This window comes from Synchiropus splendidus, chromosome 9 (genome assembly GCF_027744825.2).
Source record: "Synchiropus splendidus isolate RoL2022-P1 chromosome 9, RoL_Sspl_1.0, whole genome shotgun sequence".
Lineage (NCBI taxonomy): Eukaryota > Metazoa > Chordata > Actinopteri > Syngnathiformes > Callionymidae > Synchiropus > Synchiropus splendidus.
The window spans coordinates 25,488,494-25,514,890 of NC_071342.1; the positions used below are offsets into that span (position 1 = coordinate 25,488,494).

A 26,397-nucleotide genomic window follows, 5' to 3' on the forward strand; every position below is an offset into this window, starting at 1 on the left:
CCGAGCTCACGCGCCCGGTGTGTGCGTGCGAGGCCGAGTCTTCACCTCAGTGAAACCTTCACAAGTGATGTCGAGATTTGGGGATTCAAAAACAATACATGGCATGTGCCTGCGGAGAACATCACCAACGGACACATCCGAACGCTGAACGAACTGAGCTGAATGGAGTCTTTGGAACCACGAGCGTGTTCCTGCGGACAACAGCGCCCTCTGCCGGAACCACAGCGCCCCGACTACGTTAGTTCCTCCCACTGGGCGGTGCCTGGCTGCTTTGACCAATCGGATCAGCCGCTTCTGCCTCTGCTCTGCTGGGATTGGCTCTGTTTCAAATTTAAACCTTCAGGCTGAAAGCGCCCGTGTGTCCGGGCGGTTCCAAAGTCTTCGGCGCGGTGCAGCCGGTGAGCAGTTAGCGCACAGCGAGTCAGCAGCGAGTCAGCAGCGAGTCAGCCCGCCAGTAGCGTAGGAAGGCTGTTGACGAACACACGGCCACGGCGCGCGCCTTCTGGGGAGCGTTGAGTGCGCGGGAACCTTCTGCGTCTGAGCGGCTCCTCGCCGGTTTGTTTGGGCAGTTGGTGGCGCTGCGGGAGGAAACACGGCCATGGCCGCGCAACACGGAGGCAGACGCGATGAGAAGGGCAGGAACATCCAGGTGGTCGTCAGATGCAGGTACGTCCCGGGCCCGGTGTCGCCTTACCGACGCGGATGAGTGCTGTTGTTGGTGGCGTCGTCACTGACCAAGTCAGGGCTGTTGAAGATCACGGTAACGGCCGCACTCGGGTCACGTGACCGCGCCTTTCTGCTTTAAAGCCCAACTGTTTCTGAAACAGCGACGTCCTGAATGACCCGCGGGAAGGTGACAACCTCCCGTTACTCCGAGTCACAGTCTGCCGTGGCTGTGCTCCATGCCCCCTGCATTGGATCCCAAGGTCTGGAGCTTCATCGATGGCAGCAACAGAAGCCTCCAGGCTGCGGACCACTCGGACCTCTCCAACCCCTTTGGCCCAGCGTGATGCGCTCGGTGTTTCCAACGGCTCCGTCCGTCCGTCCGTCTGTCCGCCCGCCACTTCTGCACGACGGAACAGACAAACCGTGCACATACGTGTAGAAAACACCAAGGCACCTGAAAACAGACAGTTCTGCTCCCAAGGAATCGCTACCTTTGAAGTCCCGTGGACTGGACCTCCTCCTCTTCCTCCTCCTCCTCTTCTTCCTCATCCTCCTCTTCTTCCTCATCCTCCTCTTCCTCATCCTCCTCTTCTCCCTCCTCCTCCTCTTCCTCTTCCTCCTCTTCCTCCTCCTCCTCTTCCTCCTTCCTCCTCTTCTTCCTCATCTTCCTCTTCCTCCTCCTCCTCCTCCTCCTCTCATCCTCCTTCTCCTTCCTCCTCCTCTTCCTCCTCCTCCTCCTCCTTCCTCCTCTTTTTCCTCCTCCTCTCATCCTCCTCCTCCTCTTTTTCCTCCTCCTCTCCTCCTCCTCCTCCTCTCATCCTCCTCCTCCTCCTCCTCCATCCTCCTCCTCACCTTCCTTCTCCTCCTCCTCCTGAGCTGGTCCAGGGTGCAGTGGGGTTTCCAAGCTGTGGCTCCCTGCGCTCTGCCCTGGTGAAACATGCTTTGGGCCAGGTTTTTCAAAACAACAGGTCATATTTAAAAAGGAGGAGATGGCGTCTTTGTGTTGACAGGAACAAGCAGACACATGAAGTCTGCCTATAGAACTGTGAAGCTCTGGGACTAGACACTTGGTTTCCAAAAAGACCCTCCCAGAAGAAGCCGGACACAAGTGTCCTCTCCCAGAATGTCAACAGTGCTGTTGTCAATGGTTGGGACAGCAGGTGTGTGAGGATCCCCTCCCTCACCAACGACCTGGAACATCAGCAGCTGACTTGAGCCCTTGATGCTGCCATGGTCTGAGTCAGTAGCCAGCTGTCCAGATGAATGACATGCCGCTGAGACAGTGACCATGCAGCCACACTGCTGCCTCCTGTGAGCACTTGGGTGCAGGTTCTGTGCTGGGCTCAGCGTCACTTCAGTGAGAGCCGTACATTATCCTCATGAATCCATAACCAGCTTGTCTTCGGCTCCATCCCAGGTGGTCCACGTGGCCTCCAAAGGGAAGCGATTGTCAAGGTCACGTCTTCAGTATAAGCAGTGGTTTGGAAGAACAAGCCCTTTGGCTGGAGTCTGATGCCCCCGTGTGCCTCCAGGCCCTTCAACACGATGGAGCACAAGTCGTCTCACGGTGTGGTGGAGTGTGACGTGGCCAGGAAGGAGGTGGTGGTGAAGACGGGAGGACCCCTCGACAAAGCCTCCAGGAAAACCTACTCCTTCGACATGGTGAGTAGAAACGCGGCGACAGTGACGCAGCCTGCTGGAGTGTGGAGGAGGCCCGTGCTCCTGGAGCAGAGAGACGTGAAGACGGGAGGCTCCTCCTGAACCTGCCTGCCTGTGTGTGTGTGCGTGGTCTGTGCCGCAGGTGTTCGGTGCCGCCGCCAAGCAGATCGAGGTTTACAGAAGCGTCGTCTGTCCCATCCTGGACGAGGTCATCATGGGCTACAACTGCACTGTGTTTGCGTGAGTTCTCCTCTTGATCATCTGGGCTTGAGAACGGTCTCAGTGGAGGAGGGACAACTTGAAGCTGCCAGTCAAAGTAGGGCTGCGACGACGAGACGCTGGTGGACAGCTTGCATGGCCAACCGCTGGGCGATATGCACAAAAGTGACCACCGTACATGTGGCTGTTTCGCTGATAATGATCAGGAGATGGGTGTTGTACACACGCGACAGTCCCTCTTGAAACCCTTTTGTGATGACAATAATTACTGGAGCTTGTCTCCAGCATCATGATCGGCTTATGTCTAAACATGATAGTTAACCAAGTGTAAGAAATTCAATGTTTCATGGTCAGGTCGTTTTCTTTAGGGCTGAAACTGAGCCTTCTGTCTGCTGTATCTCAATACATGGTCACGGAGTCAGAGTCTATTCTCCAGATCATGATACAACTGTCACTCCTGTGTGGTGAGAAACCTTCTCACAATTCTCTCGCTCCTAAAATGCTTGTTTTCCATGGCCTTATTGAGGATGTCACTCAGACTTTGAGTTATGCTTTATGCTCTCTGTCATGCACGGTGTGATGGCTAACCTGCTGCGTGTGGTCCAGCTACGGTCAGACCGGCACAGGGAAGACCTTCACCATGGAGGGGGAGCGCAGCCCGGATGACCAGTTCACCTGGGAGGAGGTTTGTCGGGATGTGAGCACGCGCCGCCGCCGCTGCTGGGCCACGCTGACAGCTGTTGTTTGTCCAGGACCCGCTGGCTGGCATCATCCCCCGTACGCTGCACCAGATCTTCGAGAAGCTGACTGAAAACGGCACGGAGTTCTCCGTCAAAGTCTCTCTTCTGGAGATCTACAACGAGGAGCTGTTTGACCTCCTCAGTCCGTCGGAGGACGTCAGCGAGCGGCTGCAGTTGTTTGATGATCCCAGAAACAAGGTAGCGTCGTCATGGAGACACTCTGCCGTGGTGTTTTTAAGCCTGTCACTGTGGCACTGTGTCCAACCACGTGAGCGACGCCACCGGCCTGGTGGAAACCCTCTGTACGGCTGACGCGCCAGCTTGGCTGTGCCCGTGTTTTGGGTGGACGCCATGGGGGAGCCAGGCCCAGAGTGACTTCCTCCTACTGACCGTGGACACTGTGTTCCCAGCGCGGCGTGGTGGTCAAGGGTCTGGAGGAGGTGACGGTTCACAACAAAGATCAAGTGTATCAGATTCTGGAGCGAGGAGCTGCCAAGAGGAAGACGGCCTCCACCCTCATGAACGCCTACTCCAGGTGCGTGGAAGCGCTCAGACCTGCTCGCAGACGCTTCAGGAACCAAGACTGTTGTGCTTGTGTCTGCAGTCGCTCGCACTCTGTGTTCTCCGTCACGATCCACATGAAGGAGATGACGCTGGATGGGGAGGAGCTGGTGAAGATTGGCAAACTCAACCTGGTAATTGAACCCTCAAACTGCCAAGGACCCGCAGGAGGCGTGGAGGTGACCCGTGAGTGGAAATGTCACCCCTACAGGTAGACCTTGCTGGCAGCGAGAACATCGGGAGGTCAGGTGCTGTGGACAAACGGGCCCGTGAGGCTGGAAACATCAACCAGTCTCTGCTGACGCTGGGCAGGGTCATCACCGCTCTGGTGGAGAAGAGGCCTCACGTGCCGTACAGGTAGGGACGCGGTCATCACGACGAGTCGGCGTAGGTGAAGGTCCCTGAAGGTCTCCTCCCCAGGGAGTCCAAGCTGACCCGGATCCTGCAGGACTCGCTGGGAGGACGCACCAAGACCTCCATCATTGCCACCGTGTCTCCGTCGTCCAGCAACGTGGAGGTGAGGAGCACCGTCTCAGTCAGTAGCAAGCTTTGGCACTGTGGGACCTGAGGTCAGGAGTGACCCGCGCTTCTCTCTGGTCCGACGTCTTGCGTCGCCTGTGGTACCGTGTGTGTGTGTTGTGACCCTGGTGGACCTTCCAGGAGACCCTGAGCACCCTGGAGTACGCCAGCCGGGCCAAGAACATCATGAACAAGCCGGAGGTGAACCAGAAGCTCACCAAGAGGACGCTCATCAAGGTAGAGCTGCACCACGGCCGCGCCACGCTTCCGTGGCCTCACTGCCTCTGCTGCCTTCAGGAGTACACGGAGGAGATCGAGCGCCTGAAGCGGGACCTGGCTGCTGCCCGCGAGAAGAACGGCATTTACCTGTCCTCGGAAAACTACGAGTAAGTCACGTGACCCGCGCCTGCTGAAGCTGTGGCGCCAAGAGTCTGAGTCAGCTTTACCTTGTCAGGACCATGATGAGTCAAATCTCGGCTCAAGACTGTCACATCAGCGAGTACAGCGACCGCATTGCTGCCATGGAAGAGGAGCTGAAGAAAGTGAGGCACTTCCGTCATGCTGTGAGTCGTCACTGCTCTGAACTGTGACACCTGTCCTCCTCAGGTCAGCGAGCTCTTTGTGGAGAGCAAAGAGAAGCTGCAGCGCTGTGCTGAGGAGCTGGAGCAGAAGCAGCAGAGGTCAGTGGCACACGCCGAGTGGAAGCCGAGCAGATCCATGATTCTGTCCTCTGCAGTCTGGAGCAAACCACCCAGAGCCTGGAGGAGACCAAGGTCAAGCTGAGCGAGGAGGAGTTCATCAGCACCGAGCTGCAGTTGGCCCAGGAGAACCTCTACAACATCAGTCAGCAGGTACCCGCCGCAGCTGGCTCTGCCACACCTGCCACTGGTTGGTAACCGTGGTGTCGCCGCAGCTGCTGACCACGGTGGACGCCAGCACCAGCGACGTGTCGGGACTCCACGGGAAGCTGGACCGGAAGAAGAAGGTGTGTCTGGTGTAGGGATGCTCCGATTGATCACGATGGGCCGGTATCGCCCCATCACTAGCTGTCACTGCCGATCAGGTGTGACGTCGCTCTGATGATGGGTGTGACGCGCCCGCTCCTCCCTCCCTCCCTGCTGCTCACTCAGCAGCAGCACGGCTGCTGTGGCGCTTCTTTCAGTCGCTCATGTCAAGTCAGCATCCTGCAGCACGTCTGCTGTGGACAACGCTGCGCAGGGAAGCGCCTTCAAATGAAACTTGACGCAGCACGGAGAGTTTTCTGGGCTCATGACAGTGCAGCAGCTGTTAGCGCAGCCGAGGCTAGCAACACCCGCCGCTCCCGGCGTGACATTCAGAGTGATAAGAAATGATCCTTCATTTCACTGAGCTGGATGAGCAGCCCTTCTCAAGGAGACGGAAACCACCGGATCCGTCAGCGTGTTGGAGCCAGGTGCAGCCACCTGAATGTGAAACTGTCGAACATCTGGAGTGTAAACTTTCATCGCTGCAGAGAGTCCTGCTACAGTCTGTCAAGACGTCACAGACACAGCACCGTCTCTCACCGGCCACCTCTCACATGGAGTGACAGGTTCCTCAGTCGCTCCTTCTGACACAAGAGTTGCTGCAGTCTGAAAGGGTTTTTTTTTTTTTTTTTTTTTTTTACATTAAAACCTGCCTGAATTAAAGTGATCTTCTTTTCACATCATGTATGTGAAAACAACAACATCAGCTGTGTGTGTGGGTGGTCAGGAGCAGGTTCGATGCATGCGCTCTGCTCTGTTGGTCCCCAGGTGGAGCAGCACAACCAGCAGATGCAGCAGAGCTTCGCCCAGCGGATGGAGGGGTCCTTGGGCAGCATCCAGCAGAGCGTCCAGCTGCAGGGGAGCCACTTCCACCGCACCATCCACAGCTACTCCCAGACTGTCGGTAAAGACCTGCTCCTCTGGCTCCTCTGCTGCAAGCGCCCGGCTCCTGAAGCCTAACGGGAGTTGTCTTTCACAGATGCTCTCTTGAGTCTCAACACGGCGGCAGTGAAGGGAGCTCTGACCTCAGTGGAGGCACTGGTGAGCGGGGTCAAGGACGTGGTGGCAAAGGGCGTGGCCAGCTGCCAGGAGAAGTTGACGCAGCAGCAGGATCTTTGTCTGAAGGACAAGCAGAAAGTTCTTGAGCTTCTGGTGAGAGCGAACCCGCACCGTTCCTGGGCAGTTATGGCCTCTGCTGAGGCGACACTTCTGGGCTCTGATCTCAGAGGTGACACTGGCTCACTCACTTGTGTCTGAGCGACCCCTCTGCTTCCTCCTCACCTGCCCTGCCCTGCCGTGTGGAGCACTTATCAGAGCTGTGGATTGTGACGGCCCTTGGTTTGTGGTTGCTGGAGCCAAACTTGCTTCTCCTCCTGTGTTGTGCAGGACGAGCACCGGCGGGACATGGAGGAGGTTCTGGTGCTCAACACTCTGAAGGGTCTTCCTGTCATTCAAGAGCTCAGTGACACTCTGAGGACCACGATGGAGACCCAGAAGGTCCTGGTTGATAAGGTCTGTAAAACAATCCTGGCCGCTGCAGATGAGCCCCTGTTTTCATGTGAGCCTCAACAGACACAGACGCGTGCTGTGGTTCAGCATCGGATTCAGGTCGGGTCTGAAACAAAGTTGAGGAGGTCAAAGAAGGTAGCGAATGTGTTAAAGGCAGGTCAGACACTGAGCAGACCTGATGATTCTGAGCCTCCAGTTTTGGTCAAAGTCGGGGGACAGTTTGTGGCGAGCCCCTGGTGGTGGTGGTCTGTGACGCATGAAAACCCCATCTTTTCAGGTGGAGGCCATGAAGGAGGTGGGGGCCTTCTACGTGGGCGTGGTCCAGGACCTGGCCCAGTTACGGGAGGAGACGGTGCAGAACATGCGCTCGCATCAGGCGGCCGACGACCGGCTTCGTGATGGAATCAGAGCGGCGCAGGAGCGCCAGCGCCTGGTGAGCTCCCCGGGGTCCTGGTCCTCGGGCCGTCCAGCAGGAGGAGCTTGACTTGTCCTGGAGGCTGGGCGGCGGCACGCCGTGACTGACTGGTGTCCATCCTCTTGGCAGGCGACCAGCCGGACCCTCCAGTGTCTGCAGGAGCAGCTGAACCAGCTGAGCGTGGAGGCGGAGCAGGACTGGGAGCAGCTGCACGCCACGTCCAAGTCTCACAGCGAGTCGCTGCAGTTCGTGCAGCAAGGCTTCAGCAGGTGAGCAGAGCCCGCCCTCTTCCTGTCGGCGCTCTGCCTTGACGGCTCTGCTGTGGTCTGTGTGCAGCGGCTGCAGCGCGCTGGAGCAGCGGGCCGCCTCCCAGGCTGCACTCCTCTCCTCCACCTCCTGCTCTCTGGCCTCGGCGCTGCGCCTGAGCCTGGAGCAGAGCCGGCGCAGCGTGGAGCAGCTGTCGGGCTGCTGCTCCGGCCTGCAGGCCTCCGTCTCAGGTACCGGGACTCTCGGGGACACCACACTGGCATGTGGCGCGGCGCTGTCGTAACATTCTCCCACGCGACTCCTGTCACGGTCTGTCGCCTCAGCTGCTGTGACGCCATCAGAGCTCCCGCTGCATGGCCAGTGTCCGCCAGGACAGAGGCTTGAAGGGATGCATAGATGAATCCAAAACTAACTTGACACATAAAGGACCAGGGCTGTGATGAATTCGACAGCCTGACGGCCGATTGCTCTTGAGACAGGAGGTTTTCCTGCCAGAGTGAAACAAAAACACACACACACACACGTTTGACCACCAGCAGTGACGTCCCACATCACCAAACAACTCTGAGAAATGTTACAAACAGATGGCACACAAATGAGAACAGAGCGGAAGAAGGCAGACTGGCGGTGTCGCCCGGCGGCTCCCCTGCTGCTCACCTCGTGTCTCGGCTGACTCTCGCCCTCTGACCCCTGCTGGCAGGCCTGGTGGAGCGCGACCTGGAGCGCAGCAGCCGGGTGCAGCAGCAGGCCGAGGACGGAGCAGGAGCCCGGCGCTCCCACTTGAACCTCGTGGCCTCAGAAGCGGAGGCGCTGCAGCAGGTGAGGCGAGTGGCGCCGCGCGGCCCCCCGGACACTCACCTCTGCCTGCTGTCCTGCAGGGCGTGCGGAGCAGCTGCAGTGAGCAGCTCCGGTCAGCGGAGGAGCAGCTGAGCAGCCACAGCCAGGAGGTGAGGCGGCGTCTGCTGGAGGCCCAGAGCCAGAGCTGCGCCGAGCGGACCCAGCTGGACCAGCAGCAGCTGCAGCTCCTGGCTCAGCTGGAGGCCAGTCAGAAGCTGCTGAGCGGCTTCCTGCAGGAGGAGCTGCAGCAGGACGTGCCCACAGGTGAGCCTGGCGCCGGAGCCCGCCCTGGGAGTCACCAGTGACACGCCGCTCGCTCTGCAGGGACCACTCCCCAGCGGAGGGACTTCTCCTACCCCACATCTGTGGCAAAGTCTCGGAGCCGCTGCGAGCTGCTGGAGGGTCTGAGGATAAAGCAGGTGGAGCTGCAGACGGCCCTGGAGGAGGAGCCGCCACAGGAGGAGGGGGAGGAGGAAAGGGAGGAGGACCGGACGAGCCAGGCTGACCAGGTGAGTCGGCTCAATGAAGGCCACAAACTCATCAGCCCCTAAAAATGGGGCTGGAATCCTGAACCTTGGACCCTTGCTCCTGCAGGACTCCCTGGAGGACGATCTGAGCATGTGCAGCAGGAGAGACGCCACCGAGTCGTCCTTCATCGACGAGAACCTGGTCTTCAACCAGAGCAAGAGGCTTCCCTTCTTCAAGGTCAGTTGGCTTTCACCCGACGGCGCCCACCTGTCCAGGTCCTCGGTCTCCGCCGACACTGGCCAATTGATCCCATCACGGTTTTGTGTCCTGCAGAAAAAGAGCGGCAAGAAGGAAGTCAAGGTCCCCGGTCGCCCCAAAACCGAAACGGAAGCCTCGGTGACGCCGAGCAAGTCCAAACTGCCCCTTCGCTGCCAGAACTAGACGTTTTTCATGCAAATGTACGCGTGTCGGAAGCTGCCACGGTCATGTTTTAAACGCTCCTTTGTTGTGTTGTTGGACAATAAATAAAATGGGAACTTTAGGAGGAGTTGTTCTGGCACCTGCTGAGTCCAACAGGGAGGGGAAGCACGCGGGAGTCACGGCGGCCACCGACGCGCCGCTCTCCACAGAGAGAATTCTCGGCAATAGATGCAGATTCTAGTGGCAGGATCGGAGGACGGTGTCCAGTCTTCAGTGTTTCTGGATGAATTCCACTCAACCGTCTTCACAGTGACTCCAATGTTCGTCACTAGTCCACTCGCGTGTCCAGTCTGACTCAGCGGATTTCCTCCAGATGAACAGCCCAGCCTCGTCCTGCAGCACACGCACGGGCCTGGTTTCCCCAACACGCCGCCCTTTTGAACTGGAGGTGGCAAACCGCGGCAGCCGTTTGTAGAGGAGGGTACTGGCCTGCATCGGAAGTAGCTCGACGAGCGGTCCGGTCCAAGGTGAGAGTGTAACCTTCCGTGACACTTTTGTTGCATATACTTGTTTGGTTTTTGTTTCTTAGATATTCTTTTGGAGCTGCAGTCCAAGATCTATAGCTTGCTTTTGTATTTTGTGCTGTAGTTGAACTAAAGCTTTGTGTTTCGTTTTGATTTTTGTTGTGCTATAGTGGGCATATAACTATAGCTTTTTATTTTGGGTGTCGTCGGCGGGCAGTGGAGGTTTCCCGCACTTTTGTGTGCACACACTGCGACAAGAGGGGAAGAACGAATGAGAGGGACGTGCACCTGACGAGAGAAAGTGAACGTCAGAAACAGAGAGAGGAGTGACGACATGGGAGGGAGCAGAGGAGAGGCAGGTGAGTGCGCGTGCGCGCGCCGTCTGCCTCCGCCTGTGAGTGAGTGAGGAAAAAACAACGGAGCGACGGTCCACGCTGCTCTCAACTCCGCCCCGCCCCTCTCTGTCTCCGCGACCTTGGAGCCTCTGCTCACCAGAAAAAGTCGCTCAGTTGGCAAAATCGAGTCGACTGGCGCTGGGTGTTCGACGTCAGACGCAGCGCGAACGTCGGAGCGACATCGCAGCACGTGATTGGTGGAGCCTGCGACGTCGTCTGGTGACGTGTGTATTACGATTGGTCGCACCTCGTGCTTGTCGCCAGCGGGCCGCGCCCTGACAGCTCTCCGGAAGTGAGAGGATCATGGCGGCGATCAAAATGAAAGCGCTGTTTCTGCTCTTCCTGTCGCCGGCCTGGGCCTTGGCGCGCGTGGAAACCGTTTATTTTACAGAAGGCGGGCAGCTGCGGCTGAAGCCTCCTGATCCTCCGGTGATCAAGGACCTCACCTGGAAGATCGAGGGCAGTCTGGCCGCGGAGTGGAGCGAAGGCACCGAGGTGATCCTCTACCGAACCTTCAAGGGCCGCGCGACCCTCGACACCCAGACGGGGGAGCTGGTGGTCCGGGATGCGAGACCGGAATTCGCCGGTGAGTTCAAGGTGGAGATCAACAACAACCAGTTCGTCACGAACGTGTCGTGGCGCACCGAGCTCATCAAGGAAGTCCCGGTCCCGAGGGTGGAGCCCAAGCCGCTCGCCTGCTCGGAGAAGAGCGACCAGTGCTCGCTGAGGTGCGAGGGAGACACGGCCGGGGTCGGACCGGTGACGTACCAGTGGCGCATGGACGATGGAGACTGGGAAGACGGCGACGTCGCCATGGTCATCCACAAGGACGAGACCGGGAAGGCGGTGAAGGAGTTCCGCTGCCGCCTGAAGAACCCGCTGGGTCAGAAGGACAGTGAGCCCGTCCACAATCCCTTAGCCCGCGCCATGGCCTCCACTGTCAACGTCCCTGGAGCCGTGGTGGGGTCCCTGGTGCTGGTGCTGGCAGGGGGGGGGCTCGCAGCCTGGTGTGTCATGACCGGGAAATACAAAAAGTACTTCAGGGTCGGTCAAGGAGAGCAGCCGGCGGCTGCGGACAAATGAGCGGCCTCTGCACCGGACAGAGGCCAAAGACGCGGGACCACTCCAGGGTCAAAGGTCGTGCCCATCATCCCCTTGGATCTTCCTGCCCCGGGGCCCCCGCTGATGCTGTGTTTAACTCCGCCCCTCAACACCGGTCCCCTGATGATTCTGTGTGCGCGCGCGCGCGCGTGTGTGTGTGTGTACAGCCCAGATGAACTGCAGCTCTCGCGGTTCTGATGTCGTCCTGTACGTGTGTCTTTGTGAGGACCAACACAGAGGGGACAGTTTGGCTGCTCCTCACTTTTTGACCCTCAGTCTGAGGATGAAGACTTCAAACGAACTTGTGTCAGTCTGGTCCAGAGTCCTGGTTCAGCTGGCTCAGCATGGCTCATGTGTTCAGCGGAGGAGGCCGGGGAAAGGGTGACGGCCAGGAGGGGTTCCTGGCCGTGTGTGTTTCAGCGTTGGGCTGCAAATGTTGGCTGAGTTTCCTCTGTCGGGGTCGCCACCTGGCTCCGCCCCCTCCCCACTGAGCCACTCTGCACAGCGGAGCTGAACATTGTTCTGCTGAGACCAGATCTAGGCCTCACTAAACTCGATGAGCAGTGTGTGACACTGCTGCTGGTGTGTCTTCTAACTTGAGCGACTGTTTGATGAAGGACGTGTTGGAGCCGCAGCTGTGGGACCGGCCTGAGGACGAGCTGAGCTGCTTCAGCTCCAGCCTGGATTCTGCTGACGGTTCCGGCTCAGCGCTTGTGCCTTAGTGTGTGTTCTGCTGATGAAGGTGTCTCTATTAAACCGCTGTTCTGAACGCCGTCGGTCTCCGTTCCTTTCTTCCTCTCAGGCTCGGCCCCAGGGTCCAGGTTTGGCTGGACACGAGGAGCCTTCCATGTCGGACCTGGTTCTCAGGTCTGTGGTGAGCCAGAGACACCTGCAGGAGTTCCTCATCATACTGTCTCACGCAGGTTGCTGATGGCCAGGACAGTGGCGTGTGGGCGGGGCCTCTTGTTGACCTCAATGTAGCGCCTCACTTCCTCCACTGAGCAGAGCCAGTGACAGGATGGAATCACTCGCCATGTGGTCTTCCTCTGTTGGGGCCCCTCCTGTGAACCGGCCCCCACCAAACCCAGCAGACGTGAAACTCAATCAGTGGACATTCGGCTTGTTCATGTTGTTTTCCTTCCTTCTCTCCGCTCGTGTGGCTGAATTCGGGTGCGCTCACGGTGCCGTCTGCAGTGACGCTTGAGAACTCAAGTTGGTCCACACGAAGCCGGAAGTCAAGCAGGATAAACATCTCAGCGCTTTCTCTGGCCGCCCTCGCACGCTCGTCTTTCTTGATTTAGTTCCACTTATATTTGAAAGTATTTAAAGTGTTCTTCGCTCTGAAATGCAACAATTCACCGCCTCGAAGGAAATGACACGCGAGTCACGTCGTAAGCGAAACCGGAAGGGAAGGTCCGATGAGCATCTGCTCTCGTCGGTGCTGACGGCCGGCGATGGACGTGGAGGAAGCTTTCAAAGTTGTCGGCGAGTTCGGAGCGTACCAGAAGCGCGCAGTGACCGTGCTGGTGTTGACCCAGGTCAGTCGCCTCCGTCGTCAGCCTGTTTCAGTGAGACGCGTCGCAGCCCACGGTCGCTCTCTGTGTCGCGTGCTAGCTTACTGCTGCTGCGGCGGCGGCGGCGGGACGCGACGTGGCTCCGGCGGCTCGTTGCTGTTCGACCCTAAACCGCGCGTTTGGTGGACCTGGTGACGCGCTGGAGCCCTGGCCCAGTCTCTGTGGGGCGGCTCGGACGAACGGACCTGTTGCTGTCGAGCCAGTCTCTCTGGAGAGCAGTACTCAGTCGGACAGCACCGCGGGGTCTTTAGGGGCCAGTCGGAGCCCCCCCCCCCGCCGCAGAAGGTGGCAGGCGTCGCGCGTGTTGGGCTCCGGGGACCCGGGCCGCCGCTCTGAACTCCCCTGCTTGTGTGTGGCAGCTGTACATGGCGTGTCAGTCCATGCTGATCGTCCTGATCGGAGTGGCCCCGGAGCATGAGAGCGAGGAGGCGAGCGGCGTCCGGCGTGAGCCTCAGGAGGACGGCAGCGAGTCCATCGTCACCGAGGTGGGTCCAGGTGTGAGAGGCCGGATGTGTGAGCGTGTGGTGGACGATGTTGCCGTCTCAAACCCGTGTGCCCCTGCCCCTCAGTGGTCGCTGGTGGAGCAGCAGGCCTACAAGGTCAGCCTGGCTGGCTCGCTCTTCTTCGCCGGGCTCCTGGTGGGGAACCTTGTGTTCGGACCGCTGTCGGACCGAGTCGGCCGGAGGCCGGTCTACCTGACAGGTGAGGCGCCCCCCAACACAGCGGCTAAAGGGATGCGTTTCAGAGCGGCAGCCTCCTCCCTGCTGAAGGCTCCGGCGAGCCTGCGTGCACTGCCGCAGCCGTGGCGCCCTGACTCCGGCTCCAGAAAGGGGAGCCGGGGACACGGCCAATTCCAGAGTGCATGCGTGGAAGATCATGAAGTTTACTCAAAGAAGCCGTCAAGCCTGCTGCGCCTCCAGCTGTTGACATGCAACTTTCATGGACAGTGGTGTTTTGGCACAAAGCCACCTTGGTCGAACAGTGATCCCATCCGTGGGTCCGGTCCGGCATCCCATTCACGCCGTGGGGGGGTTCCTTGGGTCATTGGTGCGGGGCACATTCTTGTGAGGACATTTTGGCCTGTCCTCACAAGGTTTGACAACCTCTGTGAAAGTAGTTTCAGGGCTGGGGTCCAGTTGGGTTCAGGTGAGCCATGTGTGTTGGATGGTTGGGTTTAGGCTGGGGGAAGGGTGATGGCGGTGAGAGATCCCCACAAGGAGAGTGAAACAAACGTGTGTGTGTGTGTCTCCTCAAGGTTTGTTCTTCGAGGTGCTCTTCGGTTACATGTCTGCGGCGGCGCCGAGCTACGAGGTGTTTGCCGCCTCCCGTCTGCTGGTGGGGGTGATGAACGGCGGGATCGGCGTGGTCTGCTTCGTCCTGGCTCAGGAGTACGTGGGCCGCTCCTACTGGGCCGTGACTGGTGAGTAGGGCTGGGTATCGATTCTAATTTCAAGAATCGATTCGATTCCGATTCTCATGACTTAGAATCGATTATCACGATTTGATTCGATTCGATCCGATCCGATCTCGATTCAGGTTAGTATTTAAACCATTTTCTGAGCTGTTGGCATGATCACATGACAAGTTACACAACGTATTAATACTAGTATCATATTGACATTCAGCAGGAAATGAATGAAGGATTGATAGTTAATGATAATAAAGATCCAGACACAGAAGCCAGATGTGACTGCTCATGGGACTGGTGCATTATTAGAAATAGGACATTAAACATTCACCCAAAAGATGCTGCTGTTTAATACTAATGCGTTTTTATGTTATTATCAAAATGAAAAAAAGATATTCTCAGCCATTGAAAATGTAAACAGAGTGCTGGTGACTGACTTCACAGCAACCTGACGGTCATTGGTCAGTATGTAAACAGTTCTCTGTGGTCTGTAGTACGTACGACAAGAGGTCCCACTCCTCATCAATATAGTGAGTTGTCAGATTCGTGTAAGATTGCGAAGATGTCCACGCATCACTTGTAATGCCCCCCTGACTGCTGACTGAAGCTTACTTTTCACCTTTTCTTTGACTGACTGGTGCATGTTTGGGATAACAGACGTTTGCGAGACACCGTAACATAGTGTGGCTCTGTCACTTTCATCAGCCGCCTGAAGCCCTCCTTTCCAACGACGGAATACGGGCGCATATCTTTGCAAATGAAGCCCGCAATCGCTTCAGTTATTTTGAGTGGTGGTAAAGTTCGCTCGAGTTTCATCTGTTGTGGCCCGGTGGACGGCTTGGACAGGAGCGCTGGGTGATGTCGCGTCACGTGACTCGTGAAGTGGGTCATATTTCCTCAATACTGCAACACTTCCAGTACCTCCATTAGGCATATTGCTAATTGCTATGCTTTTGTCGAGCGCGTTTTTGGTTTGGTCGCGTCTGAACGTTGCTAGTGTTGCCACTGTGAGGAGGCATGTTGTTTTGACTTTGGTGTCCCAGGTGCGCGCATGCGCACTTCACCCAGAGACTATGTGTTAAAACGTAAATTAATTAATCCGATCTTTGGACCTACGAATCGATTTTATGGAATTGATGTACGAATCGATTCAGAATCGGAAAATCGATTTTTTTAAACACAGCACTACTGGTGAGGCTTCCTCTTCCCTCGCAGACGACGCCACGAGTGTGTTGGCGCCGTGGTGAGACGCCGTTGGCCCACCCTGCTCTGTGACAGATGGCACAGCGGCGTGTGATGCGAGCAAACCAGGACTGAAGCTTCACATCGGCATGTCACTGAAGGTGTTTTCTAAACTCTGCCGTCACGGTGAAGAGTGCTGTGCCAGACCGCTGAGGAAGTTCTGGCAACCCACTCCACCTTTCTCCGAAGTGCCCTAACAGTCTGTCCACCTGCCCGGTCGACTGGTCGATCGTTTCTTTGTTGTCATGGCGCCGTGCATCGAGCAGGGCCGGTCCTGGCTGTTGTCATGGCGACGTCTCAGTGCGATCAAAGTCGTACAGCGGGGTGTGGAAGACTCTCCCGAGCCTCTGCTCACCTGAGCAGCCTGTTGTGGAGGTGTTTTTTAGTCATGTGAAAGTCTGAGATCTATCATCTCAGCCTTGAGCCTGTGTTTAGCAGGAGAGCAGCGCGTGACCGAGCCCCCGGCTCTCACTGTGTCCAGGCACGCTGACCAGCATGATGTTTGCCGTGGGCATCGCACTCTTCGGAGCGCTGGGCTTCGTCATCCGGCCCTGGAGGCGCCTGGCCGCCGCCGCCAACTCTTCTGGAGTCCTCTTCCTCCTGCTGTCGGTGTGAGTGTCAGAGCGGAGCTGCAGGAGGCGCACCTGGCTTTGGATGACAGGCGTCTTCTCCCTCTGCTCAGAACTCTCCCAGAATCTCCTCGCTGGCTCTACTCTCAGGGTCGCACCCAGGCAGCTGAAGAGGTGAGCGAGCGACGCTGGCTTCCTTCATGTTCCTCAAACCTCCTCCTGCGCGTCCAGGTTCTGTCCTTCATTGGGCGCAGCAACGGAAGCTCCTCCAAGAAGCTCCTGCTGCAGGCGGCCAAGGCCGGGAAGCCGGGCGGCCGGAAGCTGGGCGTCCTGCAGCTGGTGATGCACCCGGTGCTGCGGCTGAGGACCGTGGTGCTCATGTACGTGTGGTGAGTAGCTGCTGCCTCTGGAGGCCCGGGATGATGCTGCGGCGGCGTCGCCGGCTCTGCCTCAGCACGTGTGTGTGTGTGTGTGTGTGTGTGTGTGTGTGTGTGTGTGTGTGTGTGTGTGTGTGTGTGTGTGTGTGTGTGTGTGTGTGTGTGTGTGTGTGTGTGTGTGTGTGGCAGGTACGCCTGCAGCCTGGTCTACTACGGGCTGACCCTGGGCGCCGGCGCCACCTCTGGCAGCAGGTTCATCAACGTGGCCATGTACGGCCTGGTGGAGCTCCCCGCCTACCCCCTCTGCATGTACTTCATCAACAAGCACTGGTGAGCTGGATTGGTCTGCACCCGTCGGCCCAGTACTGAAGCCACGAGAGCAGGCGGAGGGTGGGCCGGAGGCTCTGGCTCGGTCAGTCAAAGACCCCGCCCCTCCTTCTCTGTGCTCCCCCTGCAGGGCTGGTCGGAGGAAGAGCATGGCCGCCTTCTTGGCCATGGCTGGCGCTGCTTGTCTGCTCACCACGCTGCTTCCTGAGGGCGCAGGTGAGGACCACTGAAGGGCCTGATGTGCTCATGTGATGCCGCACAGTGACCTGTTCCTGAGCTCAGCAGCAGCTTCAGTGGCTACACGGCCGACAGGAGCCGCTCTCCACTGTCCTCACTGGCTCCTGCCGCTCCTGTGTTTCCACACAGATAAACAGGGAGGAAGATCACAAAGTGTGTGTGTGTCTGGGGGGGGGGAATTCTTGACAAAACACTATTCTTGTGAGGACCGTATGATTTGGTTGGGCTCCACAAGGTAAAGCCTCAATCTGAGGATGGAGACTTCAAAAGTGGGTGATTCTAACTGGGCTCCGGCCTGGTCCAGAGCCCTGCGGACGGACGGACGGACGGATAGAAACGGACAGACAGACAGACAGACAGACGGAAACAGACGGACAGACAGAAACAGACGGACAGACAGACGCGTGAGCCGGCTGTTGACAGGGGGGTTGAGCGAGCGTGCTGTCGTGCAGGGCCCTGGCTGAGTGTGACGTCTCTGGCTCTGCTGGGGAAGCTGATGGTCAGTGCAGCCTTCAACATTGCTTACATCTACACGTCGGAGCTCTACCCCACGGTCGTCCGGTGAGTCTGCCTCACACACCCTCCCTCCGCCCGTCCTCAGCCCGCGCCCTGCTCCGTGTGTGTTCCAGGAATGCTGGTCTGGGTGTGTGTTCCATGTCCTGCAGGGTTGGGGGCATCCTGGCTCCCTTCGTTCCTTCCACGGTGAGGCTTCTCCTGTCCCCGCCGCCGCAGCGCCACTCTAACCTTGGGTGACGGTGTGTGTCTCAGCGAGCGCTGGCCGCCTCCGTGCCCTTCACCATCTTCTGTCTGAGCGGACTCTCCGCCGGCTGCCTCGGCCTGCTGCTGCCCGAGACTCTCCAGCGACCTGCGGGGGAGACCCTGGAGGACCTGAGCCGCCCCCAGCGCAGCAGGGTGCTGGAAAGCAAGGTGAGACGCCGGACTCTGACCTGGCTCTCAGACCCAGCGTGCTCCTCTCCTTGTCACACATCCATCCTTCTCTGGATTCTTTGCTGCACCGTCCCTGCTGCCATCATGTGGATGATCTCCATCGCCCATCATTTATTTCTATGATCTGACGTCTTTTCTTAGGCTCTCCTGTACGAGGACGGCCAGCACAGGTCCAACCTCAAGTGAAGCTGCTGCTGCGGCGTGGTCTTTGCTGCCAGAACAGTTCAGAGACTCGCTTCCGGAGCAGAGCTGCTGACTCCAGACCCCGAGCCGTCAGGAGTGTGGCCCCGCGAGGGTCCCACCGGACACCTGACCTTTGGGGACACCGCTGAGGCGGGAGCTCCTGTGACATTCCACAGCAGGTCCGTTGCATTGTCAAATATTCCAGTGTTTAAAGACTGTCGCTTCTTCTTTTGTCCACGAGAACATTTCTGGGGCACTTTTTCCTGCCAAGTATTTTGATGAGTGTCAGGGGAGTAGATTGATCCGAGTGTGGGGAAGTCAACAGGTGTGATGCCATGTACTCACCTGCCTGAAATTAAATCAGTTGAGCAATGTCTTCGTTGGTTTTTACCCCACCAAGCCGGATGCCATTAGCTGGCAGATCCTTCAGAGCCCTGTGAAGGTCTTCAGGACCACACTCTCCTGGGGGAGGCGCCTGGAAAGCTGTGGCTTGAGAGAGGGACGGAATAAAACGAGTAGTCTGAAAATGACGTGTACGAGAACAAGAGCGCCACAACAGTCTACTGAAGTAAGGACGTAAAAAAAGGTCCAGCAAACGCAACGAGGCCAGAAGGTTTCCAAGCGAGGTGGAGCGTTGCGCCACGACTCTCGCAGTTACCGGCGATGGCCGCTACGCGTCGCTGCAGAGCGCCACGGGAATCAAAACAACCAGCTCGCCGTGACGTCACTGTTGGGGAATTTTCAAGATGGCGCCAGTCTGTGACCGGGATGCCGCTGCCGTTGCGCTCCGGTAAACCTCGCCAGTTTCGTTCCGAGGCGCCCGAGTGTCGGTGGGAGGATGGGCTTTCGTTGCAGGCAGCGTCAGGGATGTCCGCGCGCGCGGCTCGGTAAGTGTCCGGCAGCGGAGCCTCGGCTAAAATGCTCGCGTCGTCCCTGAAGAACAACAGAAGCTGCCGCCGCCGCTGCGGTGCTCGGCCGCTGCTCCAGTCTACGCCCCGGCTCGAGCCTCGAATGGCGGACTGACTGCTCATGGAACCCCCCGGTGTGAACGGAGGGACTGCAGCCGCCCAGCTGCTCGACAACGACGGCGCCCGAGTGCTGAAAGCGGCCCATAGCGCGAGCTCCCGAGCTGACGTCACCGCGAGCGCTCGCCTTCACGTCACCGACCACGGCAGGAATGTAAACAAGGAGGCACCCAGCGCGTCGGACCCGGCGGAGGGTTACCTGCACCGGAGCCGCGTCTGTGACGGGAGCAACGGCTTGACCGAGGCCGGGCCAGGGCTCGCCTGCTGCCCGCCTCTCAGTCGCCACGCCGCGGGTCTGCGGCCACAGAACGGGGAGGCCTCGGACTGGTGCCCCGAGGGGGAGGCGACGAACGGTTGTCCCCAGGTGTGTGAGCCGTGTCTGGGGGAGCAGCAGCCGGACTGCCCTGGTGATGGTGCGGCCGCGTCCCGCCCACAGACGCGGCGCTTCTTCGAGGAAGGTGATGGCGAGGGAGGGAGACTGGCCAACGGCGGTGTCCACGTCATCGACGGCTGTGGCCAGGGGAACGGAGCTGACTCCAGATCGGCACCCCGCCTCAGCCAGAATGTGCTCCCTGAGTCCCTGAGCCCCTCCAGCCCTGCGCCAAGTGCCAAACCCCAGCCCGAGCCCAGCGGTGTCAGCCTCGGGCCCGAGCCTCACCCAGGTGAGGAGGAGGAGGAGGAGGACACTGTGGAAGCCAGCTTGGCCGTCAGGCCCCAGACTTTGAGAACCAAGCTCAACCCCTCAGTGTCCCTCAGCTGTGATGCCACGCCGCTCACCCCGGAGGAGGACGGGGGCTTCTACTTTGGTGAGGAGTGTTATGAGGAGGACTTTCGCAACCCCCTGGAAGCAGGCCGTCGGCAGAGCGCCCCGGAGCAGCTGCCAGACCTGAGTGGAGAGGCGCACTCCGACTCCAGACTCATGCCAAAGAGGTTTGGCATCGCTGAGTTCTTCACCAGGTGAGCGCATCGGCACCTGTCATTTGTTCTGGTGTGTGTAGCGGTCAGCGGGGGCACGTTGGACCAGGAGGATTAGAAAAGTCAGTGCTGGTCTACAGGAGGAGAGGGTGATGCGAACGGTGGGAGGAGGCCCCTGACTGGATCCTGCCTGCTGAGCGACCTCCTTAGCTCCTCCTACTCTCTTCATACTCAGGAAAATAGGATGGAGAACCTGTCAGAGTCGTCGGGTCGGGGACAGGTCCATGTGAGGCTTTCTCTGATGAGGACTGTGAGAGTGCAGCTAGTGACGGCTGGAAAACTGGGGCGTGACACAGAGGCGGGCGGTGTCTGTCCGGCCCGGAACAGCTTTGCTCTTCCTGGTTCCAGCTCCAGTGTATGCTATGGTGTAGCTTCACATGAAGCTAAACGTGTGATTTTGTTGACCATAAGAGCTGCAGATGTTTAGTCGTCGCGTGAATAGAATCCTGGGAATTTCCTCGGCTGCAAAACATCTGTGTGTAGAGGAGGAGGATGCCAGGTCAGCACAGAACTGCAGACAGCGACAGTTGCTTCCGTCCACTGTGCGTGTGTTGGGGGGTGGGGGGGAGCCCCGAGTACAGCAGATGGACTGGTTCGTGCATGGCGTCTCGGAACCTGCCCCGTCCGCCTGTGTGCAGCGCTCAGGCAGAAGTGCGCGGAAGCGCCAGCCTTGTTGGGATCACGTGGAAAGGAACATCTCCCTCTCACAGCTGCAGCTCGAGCTCCAGAGGGATGTTCAGCCTCTCTGCTCTTCTCACAGCTGATCTTCAGCCTCAGGTTGGGGACTTGGCTGAATCTAACACGGTGATGTCGCAGCTCTTTCCTAAAGTGATGTGGTCAGGACATTTGAAGAAGCTCGCTGTGCAGAGGGTGACTCAGAGAGGGATCAGCACATCCTCCTTCATGGTCAGGCTTCTCCTTTCTCTGCAATACTTGGCTGAAACATGCCGCGTCATCAAGTCAGTCACGCGAGGGCCTGAAATGTTGCACCTCTTCTGGGTCACAGGCCCAACCATGATGTTCCAGTTGAAGCCAGAGTAGATGCCGAGTGTGCCGTCAGCCGTGGAGGTCGCAGGGCTGGTCTTGGTCAACTTGAGTTGAAATCTAAAGCTACGACAGGTCATTACATTCTGAAGGGCCACAGCCGCCCGGAGCTTGGCCCCCGTGGGCTCCCCTCCCGGTGCAGGCACAATAGGACAGGAGAGTGACTCCACAGTCCAAAGCAACATGCGGCGTGTCTTCACCTTAGAGGTAGGCTGGTGCGGGCCACACGCTCCAGTGGTCACTCAGGGAAGACCCTGCTGGAGAAGTTCTGATCTCCTTCTGTTTCCCCTCAGGAGCCTGTTTTCCAGGAAGTCGAGAGAGGCCAAGCCAGCGGGCCACCACGCAGCAGGCTGGCGACTGTTCCACAAACCAACCCTCCGAGAGAAGGAGGCCGCGTGGCCAGCGTCCACCGCTGAGCAGGTGCTCCAACTCACTCTGCTGTCTGCTGTGAGAGGCCTCCATCCACCGGGACGCCCTGGAATTTAGTCTTGACGACCGCAGCTTTTGGTCTTTTAAATGGATACGGTGGTGTGGTGGTGCAGAGAAGGAAGGACCTCTGCTCCTGTGTGGAGAGATGTCAGGGGTGATGCCAGATGTCGTGGACTAGTCCTCAATCCAAATCACAATAACAACAGCAGCACTGTGTTTAGACAGAGAAGACAGCTGAAGGTGGAGGGACACGCTGTGTGGGGGTGAGAGCAGCCCTGAGGATGCCAGGCCGGGGGGGTGGGACAAGCAGGACGCTGAGATTCCAGGCTGACTGGCTCAGCTGAGGGAATCGACAGAGGTCCGTTGAGAGAAGGAAGCGTCTCTTGAGTCGCTTCTTCAAGAGAAATTGAAGAGATGTTTCATCCCATGTGACCTCGACCTGATCGTGCGGCTCACTGGCCGCTGCTGGTGTTTGACTTGCGTGTGACAACCTGAAGAGTCTTTGGATTCTTGGTGGGTGAGTTGGCTCGGCCCAGCTGTGTGGTTTGCTCAGAAACCTCAGAAGGATGGAGCACCATGAGAAGAGCTTCAGCTGTTTTCACCTGAGCCCCACTGGCGTCTGCTCGCCACATGTTCTCTGTAGTCATGTGACCCGAGGCTGTTGCGCCGCGGTAGGTCAGGTCACCAGAGAACGGCCGGCCCCTGACCACCATTGAGCGTGTTGACCTCCTGCAGGCACCTGAACCCTCTTTGCTCCGCAGGTGGACCCGCCTCTCAGTCCACAGCACCCCCCGGTGACTGGCAGGAGGAAGAAGAACTTGGAGTTCGAGCCTCTGTCCACCACAGCGCTGATTCTGGAGGACCGGCCCTCGTAAGAAGCTCCCGCTCAGCTAGAGCCGGTCCCAGCCTGAACTCTGCAGCAGGATGATGACGCTTTGCTGCTGTTGCAGGAACCTGCCGGCCAAGTCTGTGGAGGAGACGCAGAGGCACAAGCAGGAGTACGAGGAGATGGTGGCGGGAGCCAAGAGGAGAGGTGAGCCTCCTGCCTCACGCCCACTGGGCTGCTCGCTTCACACCTGTCTGTCCTGGTGTGTCAGAGCTGAAGGACGCGCAGAAGAAGAAGCGTCAGATGAAGGAGCGGCTCAAACAGGAGGACCTCATCTCCACTGCCATGGTCATCTGGAACACGGAGATCCTGCCGCACTGGGACTCCATGTTAGTGGCCCCGCCTCCCTCAGCTCCATGTCAGTGCCCGGTTGACCTCTGCGACCTTGGGCCACCACTGACTCCTAACGTGTCACAACAAGTCTGTGTGGAGAGCCATAGACGCTGAAGCCTCTCGGCTCCGTTAGACCCCCACACACGCACGCACGCACGCACACACGCACGCACGCACACACGCACGCACACACGCATGCATGCGTTTGTATTGTGAGGACCCCTCCTGGCCATCACCTTTTCCCCAGCCTCTCACCCTCAAACACACACAGCTCACCTGAACCAGGACCCAGTTATCTTGATGTTTCATCCTTTAGATTGAGGTTTGGACCTGTGGGGGCCGACAAAAGGTCCCCACAAGGATAGTGCATTGTCAGGAATTGGCCCCCACGAGGCAGTAGAAACAAGCCTACACACACACACACACGTCTGTATTGGTGTCCCTGTGGGGACATTGAGCCGCCGCAGCAGCTGCTGATGGAGTGTGGCTCTGCTGTGCAGGAAGGGAAGCAGGAGAGTCCGGGAGCTGTGGTGGCAGGGTCTGCCCCCGAGTGTCCGAGGCCGAGTCTGGAGTCTGGCCATCGGCAACGAGTTGAACATCACGGCAGGTAGAGACGCAGTGGCTGAGGCTGAGGCTGGCTCGCATCACGCTCACGTGTGTGTGTGTGTGTGCGTGTGTGTGTGTGTGCGTGTGCGTGTGCGTGTGCGTGTGCGCAGAGCTCTACGAGATCTTCCTGTCCAGAGCCAAAGAGAAGTGGAGGAGCTACAGCGAGACCAGCTCGGTCGCCGACAGCGAGAGCGGTGACTCCCTCCCCTCCTCTGCTTCCTGTGCCGTCGTGTTCGCAGGCTTCCTCAGCTTCTCCCTCTCTCCACAGATGGAGGAGCGTCTCTGGCCGACCGAGAGTCCAGTCTGGACCTGATCAAGCTGGACATCTCCAGGACCTTCCCTTCTCTCTTCATCTTCCAGAAGGTGGGTTCCGGGCCGGCTTTGGGAGGAGCACGTGTTGTGTGTCGGGATGCTCCGATCGATGGGTCACTGATCATGATGGGCTGATGTCGACAGTCTGTCAAGACGTCACAGACACAGCACCGTCTCTCACCGGCCACCTCTCACATGGAGTGACAGGTTCCTCAGTCGCTCCTTCTGACACAAGAGTTGCTGCAGTCTGAAAGGGTTTTTTTTTTACATTAAAACCTGCCTGAATTAATGTGATGTCATGGTTGATGTTTTCACATCATGTACTTGGGAGGTCTCATCATTTGATGACAAATTCATTGTCAATCCACAAGATCGGTGATGGGAGAGTGTGTTGTGTGAGTGTGTTGTGTGCGTGTGTTGTGTGAGTGTGCTGTGTGAGTGTGCTGTGTGAGTGTGCTGTGTGAGTGTGTTGTGTGCGTGTGCTGTGTGAGTGTGCTGTGTGAGTGTGCTGTGTGAGTGTGTTGTGTGAGTGTGTTGTGTGAGTGTGTTGTGTGAGTGTGTTGTGTGAGTGTGTTGTGTGAGTGTGTTGTGTGCGTGTGTGTGTGAGTGTGCTGTGTGAGTGTGCTGTGTGTAGTGTGAGTGTGTTGTGTGAGTGTGCTGTGTGAGTGTGCTGTGTGAGTGTGAGTGTGTGTCCCTGACTCACATCTGAGTGGAGCCACTTGACTTGACTGTCTCCTCCCTGCCTGCAGGGGGGGCCGTACCACGACCTGCTCCACAGTGTGCTGGGAGCGTACACCTGCTACAGACCGGACATTGGATACGTATGTGGCCGCTGCACCAAACAGAACATGCTGGAGTCCAGAACTCGACTATCGTTCAGCAGCCTGCTCTCTCTGCAGGCTCCTGCAGCTTCACACTGGTGTCTCACTTGTTCTTCAGTGTCCGTCCGTCTGTCTGTCTGCAGGTCCAGGGAATGTCCTTCATCGCTGCAGTTCTCATCCTCAACCTGGAGGAGGCGGAGGCCTTCATCACCTTCGCCAACCTGCTGAACAAGCCGTGCCAGATGGCCTTCTTCAGAGTGGACCACGACTTGGTGCCGTCAGCTGCTCCCTGACTGGCTCAGTCTCCACCCTGCTGACTCATGCTGCTCTCGCCCGCAGATGTTGAAGTATTTCTCAGCATTTGAAGTTTTCTTCGAGGAAAACCTCCCTCGCTTGTCCAGTCACTTCCAGAGCAACGGCTTGACCCCTGACCTCTACCTGATCGACTGGTGAGCGCCAGGCTGCTGAGGCCCCGGCCTCCAGCGCCCTGCTGACCCCCTGCTGTCCCTGCAGGATCTTCACGCTCTACAGCAAGTCGCTCCCGCTGGACGTGGCCTGTCGAGTCTGGGACGTCTTCTGCCGTGACGGCGAGGAGAGTCTGTTCCGCACGGCGCTGGGCGTCCTGCGCCTCTTTGAAGACGTCCTGCTGCAGATGGACTTCATCCACATGGCTCAGTTCCTGACCCGCCTGCCCGAGGACCTGCAGGCTCACACGCTCTTCGCCGCCATGGCCAACACGCACATGCTCAGCCGGAGCCGCCGCTGGGCTCAGGTCAGACCTGTGGTGATCCTGACAGAGAGAGATGAACGGTTCCATCTCTCTTTGAACTGAAGGACAGGAAACGAGTCTCACGCATGGAGAAGAGGCGGCGAGAGTTCCTCACGCGTGAAGAAGCAAGGAGCGGAGAGAGTGACGCTGCGTTGATGTGTCTGCAGGTCTTCAGCACACTGGCCAAGGACGGGAACAAAGAGATGGAGAAGAGCGGCAGCCCGGCGCTCCGAAGCTAACGCCAGCGCCGACCGCAGGGCTCCACGCTCCGGGTCCACGCTCCGGGTCCACGCTCCGGGTCCACGCTCCGGGTCCACGCTCCGGGTCCACGCTCCGGGCCTCTGCTCCGGGTCCACGCTCCGGGCCTCTGCTCCGGGTCCGTGCTCCGGGTCCGTGTTCCGGGCCCTGGGTCTGCGCTGCGTCTGGTCCTCTCCTGGCCACACCACTAACCCTCTCTGGTGCTAAATCTCCTCACCACTCACTTTGGTGCACGGACTCTGCTGATGAGAAAATAAACAGGATCATTGAAGGACAGTGACGTTTGCTTTCGTGTAACTTTCATTTCAAACTATGGACCAGAAGCGGAGTCGCTCTCCAGACGCTTCTGTGTGGCTCCAGTCTAGAAAACTGCATCCCAGCTGAGCGGCTCACGTGAGCCGTGTGACCTCTCCGCCCCGCTCCTTCACCTGTCCCGCCGGCCGCTCGGCTCCCAGACCTCAGCCATTTAGGTGCCAGTCCGCCGTCTCGCCCTCCTCAGGAGGTTCACACCTTGAGAGGGGCGAATTGGCAGCAGGCGCCACGCAGGGGTTTGGTCTCTGCCCTTTGTTCGTTGATGCCGGGAGCCTCAACTGTGAGTCACGTGCCCGCGCGCTGGCGTCGCCGACTTCCGACTCCTCTGTGCGCGCGGCACTTGGATCCAGTTCTGGTGACGTTCAAAGTTCCGTTCACCTCAGCCGAGGAGCGTCAGGTGCCACTGCAGTTGTGGCATTGAGCAGCAGGTGGCGACAAACACCACGTCCTTCTCCGTG

At 58.4% G+C, this 26,397-nt stretch overlaps 4 protein-coding genes across 5 annotated transcripts; all 4 read left to right on the forward strand.

The window, feature by feature from the left end:
- Positions 1–337: 337 nt before the first annotated feature.
- Positions 338–9,400, forward strand: kif11 (kinesin family member 11). Its single transcript, XM_053875989.1, has 26 exons — positions 338–666; positions 2,199–2,328; positions 2,468–2,565; positions 3,151–3,229; positions 3,297–3,482; positions 3,695–3,819; positions 3,889–3,979; positions 4,057–4,202; positions 4,266–4,362; positions 4,506–4,601; positions 4,662–4,750; positions 4,819–4,906; positions 4,971–5,044; positions 5,101–5,215; positions 5,278–5,349; positions 6,137–6,272; positions 6,348–6,520; positions 6,755–6,880; positions 7,155–7,310; positions 7,422–7,561; positions 7,629–7,789; positions 8,260–8,378; positions 8,438–8,660; positions 8,721–8,905; positions 8,991–9,101; positions 9,198–9,400. Exons 1-26 carry the CDS (start codon positions 599–601, stop codon positions 9,303–9,305), a joined length of 3,192 nt encoding a protein of 1,063 aa, XP_053731964.1. The 5' UTR covers positions 338–598; the 3' UTR covers positions 9,306–9,400.
- A 928-nt stretch (positions 9,401–10,328) lies between these two features.
- Positions 10,329–12,136, forward strand: LOC128765018 (uncharacterized). The gene has a single exon (XM_053875391.1). It carries the CDS (start codon positions 10,507–10,509, stop codon positions 11,284–11,286), a length of 780 nt encoding a protein of 259 aa, XP_053731366.1. The 5' UTR covers positions 10,329–10,506; the 3' UTR covers positions 11,287–12,136.
- A 272-nt stretch (positions 12,137–12,408) lies between these two features.
- On the forward strand, positions 12,409–18,554 carry slc22a15 (solute carrier family 22 member 15). Of its 2 annotated transcripts, XM_053875278.1 has the most exons (13): positions 12,431–12,842; positions 13,238–13,363; positions 13,448–13,580; positions 14,134–14,298; positions 16,010–16,139; positions 16,211–16,271; positions 16,329–16,486; positions 16,664–16,804; positions 16,932–17,017; positions 17,491–17,599; positions 17,668–17,740; positions 17,807–17,965; positions 18,128–18,545. In XM_053875278.1, exons 1-13 carry the CDS (start codon positions 12,759–12,761, stop codon positions 18,170–18,172), a joined length of 1,470 nt encoding a protein of 489 aa, XP_053731253.1. In that variant the 5' UTR covers positions 12,431–12,758; the 3' UTR covers positions 18,173–18,545. The 2 variants fall into 2 exon arrangements, with proteins under 2 accessions (XP_053731254.1, XP_053731253.1); XM_053875279.1 differs by lacking the exons at positions 13,238–13,363; positions 13,448–13,580 and having other exon boundaries at positions 12,409–12,842; positions 18,128–18,554.
- A 354-nt stretch (positions 18,555–18,908) lies between these two features.
- Positions 18,909–25,953, forward strand: tbc1d12a (TBC1 domain family, member 12a). The gene is made up of 13 exons (XM_053875277.1): positions 18,909–20,151; positions 21,507–21,633; positions 22,404–22,513; positions 22,593–22,675; positions 22,740–22,857; positions 23,362–23,468; positions 23,578–23,661; positions 23,736–23,830; positions 24,529–24,600; positions 24,744–24,872; positions 24,940–25,049; positions 25,114–25,372; positions 25,537–25,953. The coding sequence occupies exons 1-13, from the start codon at positions 19,199–19,201 to the stop codon at positions 25,606–25,608; spliced, it is 2,319 nt and encodes a 772-aa protein (XP_053731252.1). The 5' UTR covers positions 18,909–19,198; the 3' UTR covers positions 25,609–25,953.
- Positions 25,954–26,397: the final 444 nt, after the last annotated feature.

Coding starts and splice junctions, on each gene's coding strand:
- slc22a15 (XM_053875278.1), top strand. CDS start 12,759: ATGGACGTGGAGGAAGCTTTCAAAGTTGTCGGCGAGTTCGGAGCGTAC. Junction 14,299..16,009: donor CTCCTACTGGGCCGTGACTG/GTGAGTAGGGCT, acceptor CACTGTGTCCAG/GCACGCTGACCAGCATGATG. Junction 16,805..16,931: donor TACTTCATCAACAAGCACTG/GTGAGCTGGATT, acceptor CTCCCCCTGCAG/GGCTGGTCGGAGGAAGAGCA.
- LOC128765018 (XM_053875391.1), top strand. CDS start 10,507: ATGGCGGCGATCAAAATGAAAGCGCTGTTTCTGCTCTTCCTGTCGCCG.
- tbc1d12a (XM_053875277.1), top strand. CDS start 19,199: ATGGAACCCCCCGGTGTGAACGGAGGGACTGCAGCCGCCCAGCTGCTC. Junction 22,858..23,361: donor CTGCCGCACTGGGACTCCAT/GTTAGTGGCCCC, acceptor TCTGCTGTGCAG/GAAGGGAAGCAGGAGAGTCC. Junction 23,469..23,577: donor CGAGTTGAACATCACGGCAG/GTAGAGACGCAG, acceptor GCGTGTGCGCAG/AGCTCTACGAGATCTTCCTG.
- kif11 (XM_053875989.1), top strand. CDS start 599: ATGGCCGCGCAACACGGAGGCAGACGCGATGAGAAGGGCAGGAACATC. Junction 3,483..3,694: donor TTGATGATCCCAGAAACAAG/GTAGCGTCGTCA, acceptor CTGTGTTCCCAG/CGCGGCGTGGTGGTCAAGGG. Junction 8,661..8,720: donor GCAGCAGGACGTGCCCACAG/GTGAGCCTGGCG, acceptor CTCGCTCTGCAG/GGACCACTCCCCAGCGGAGG.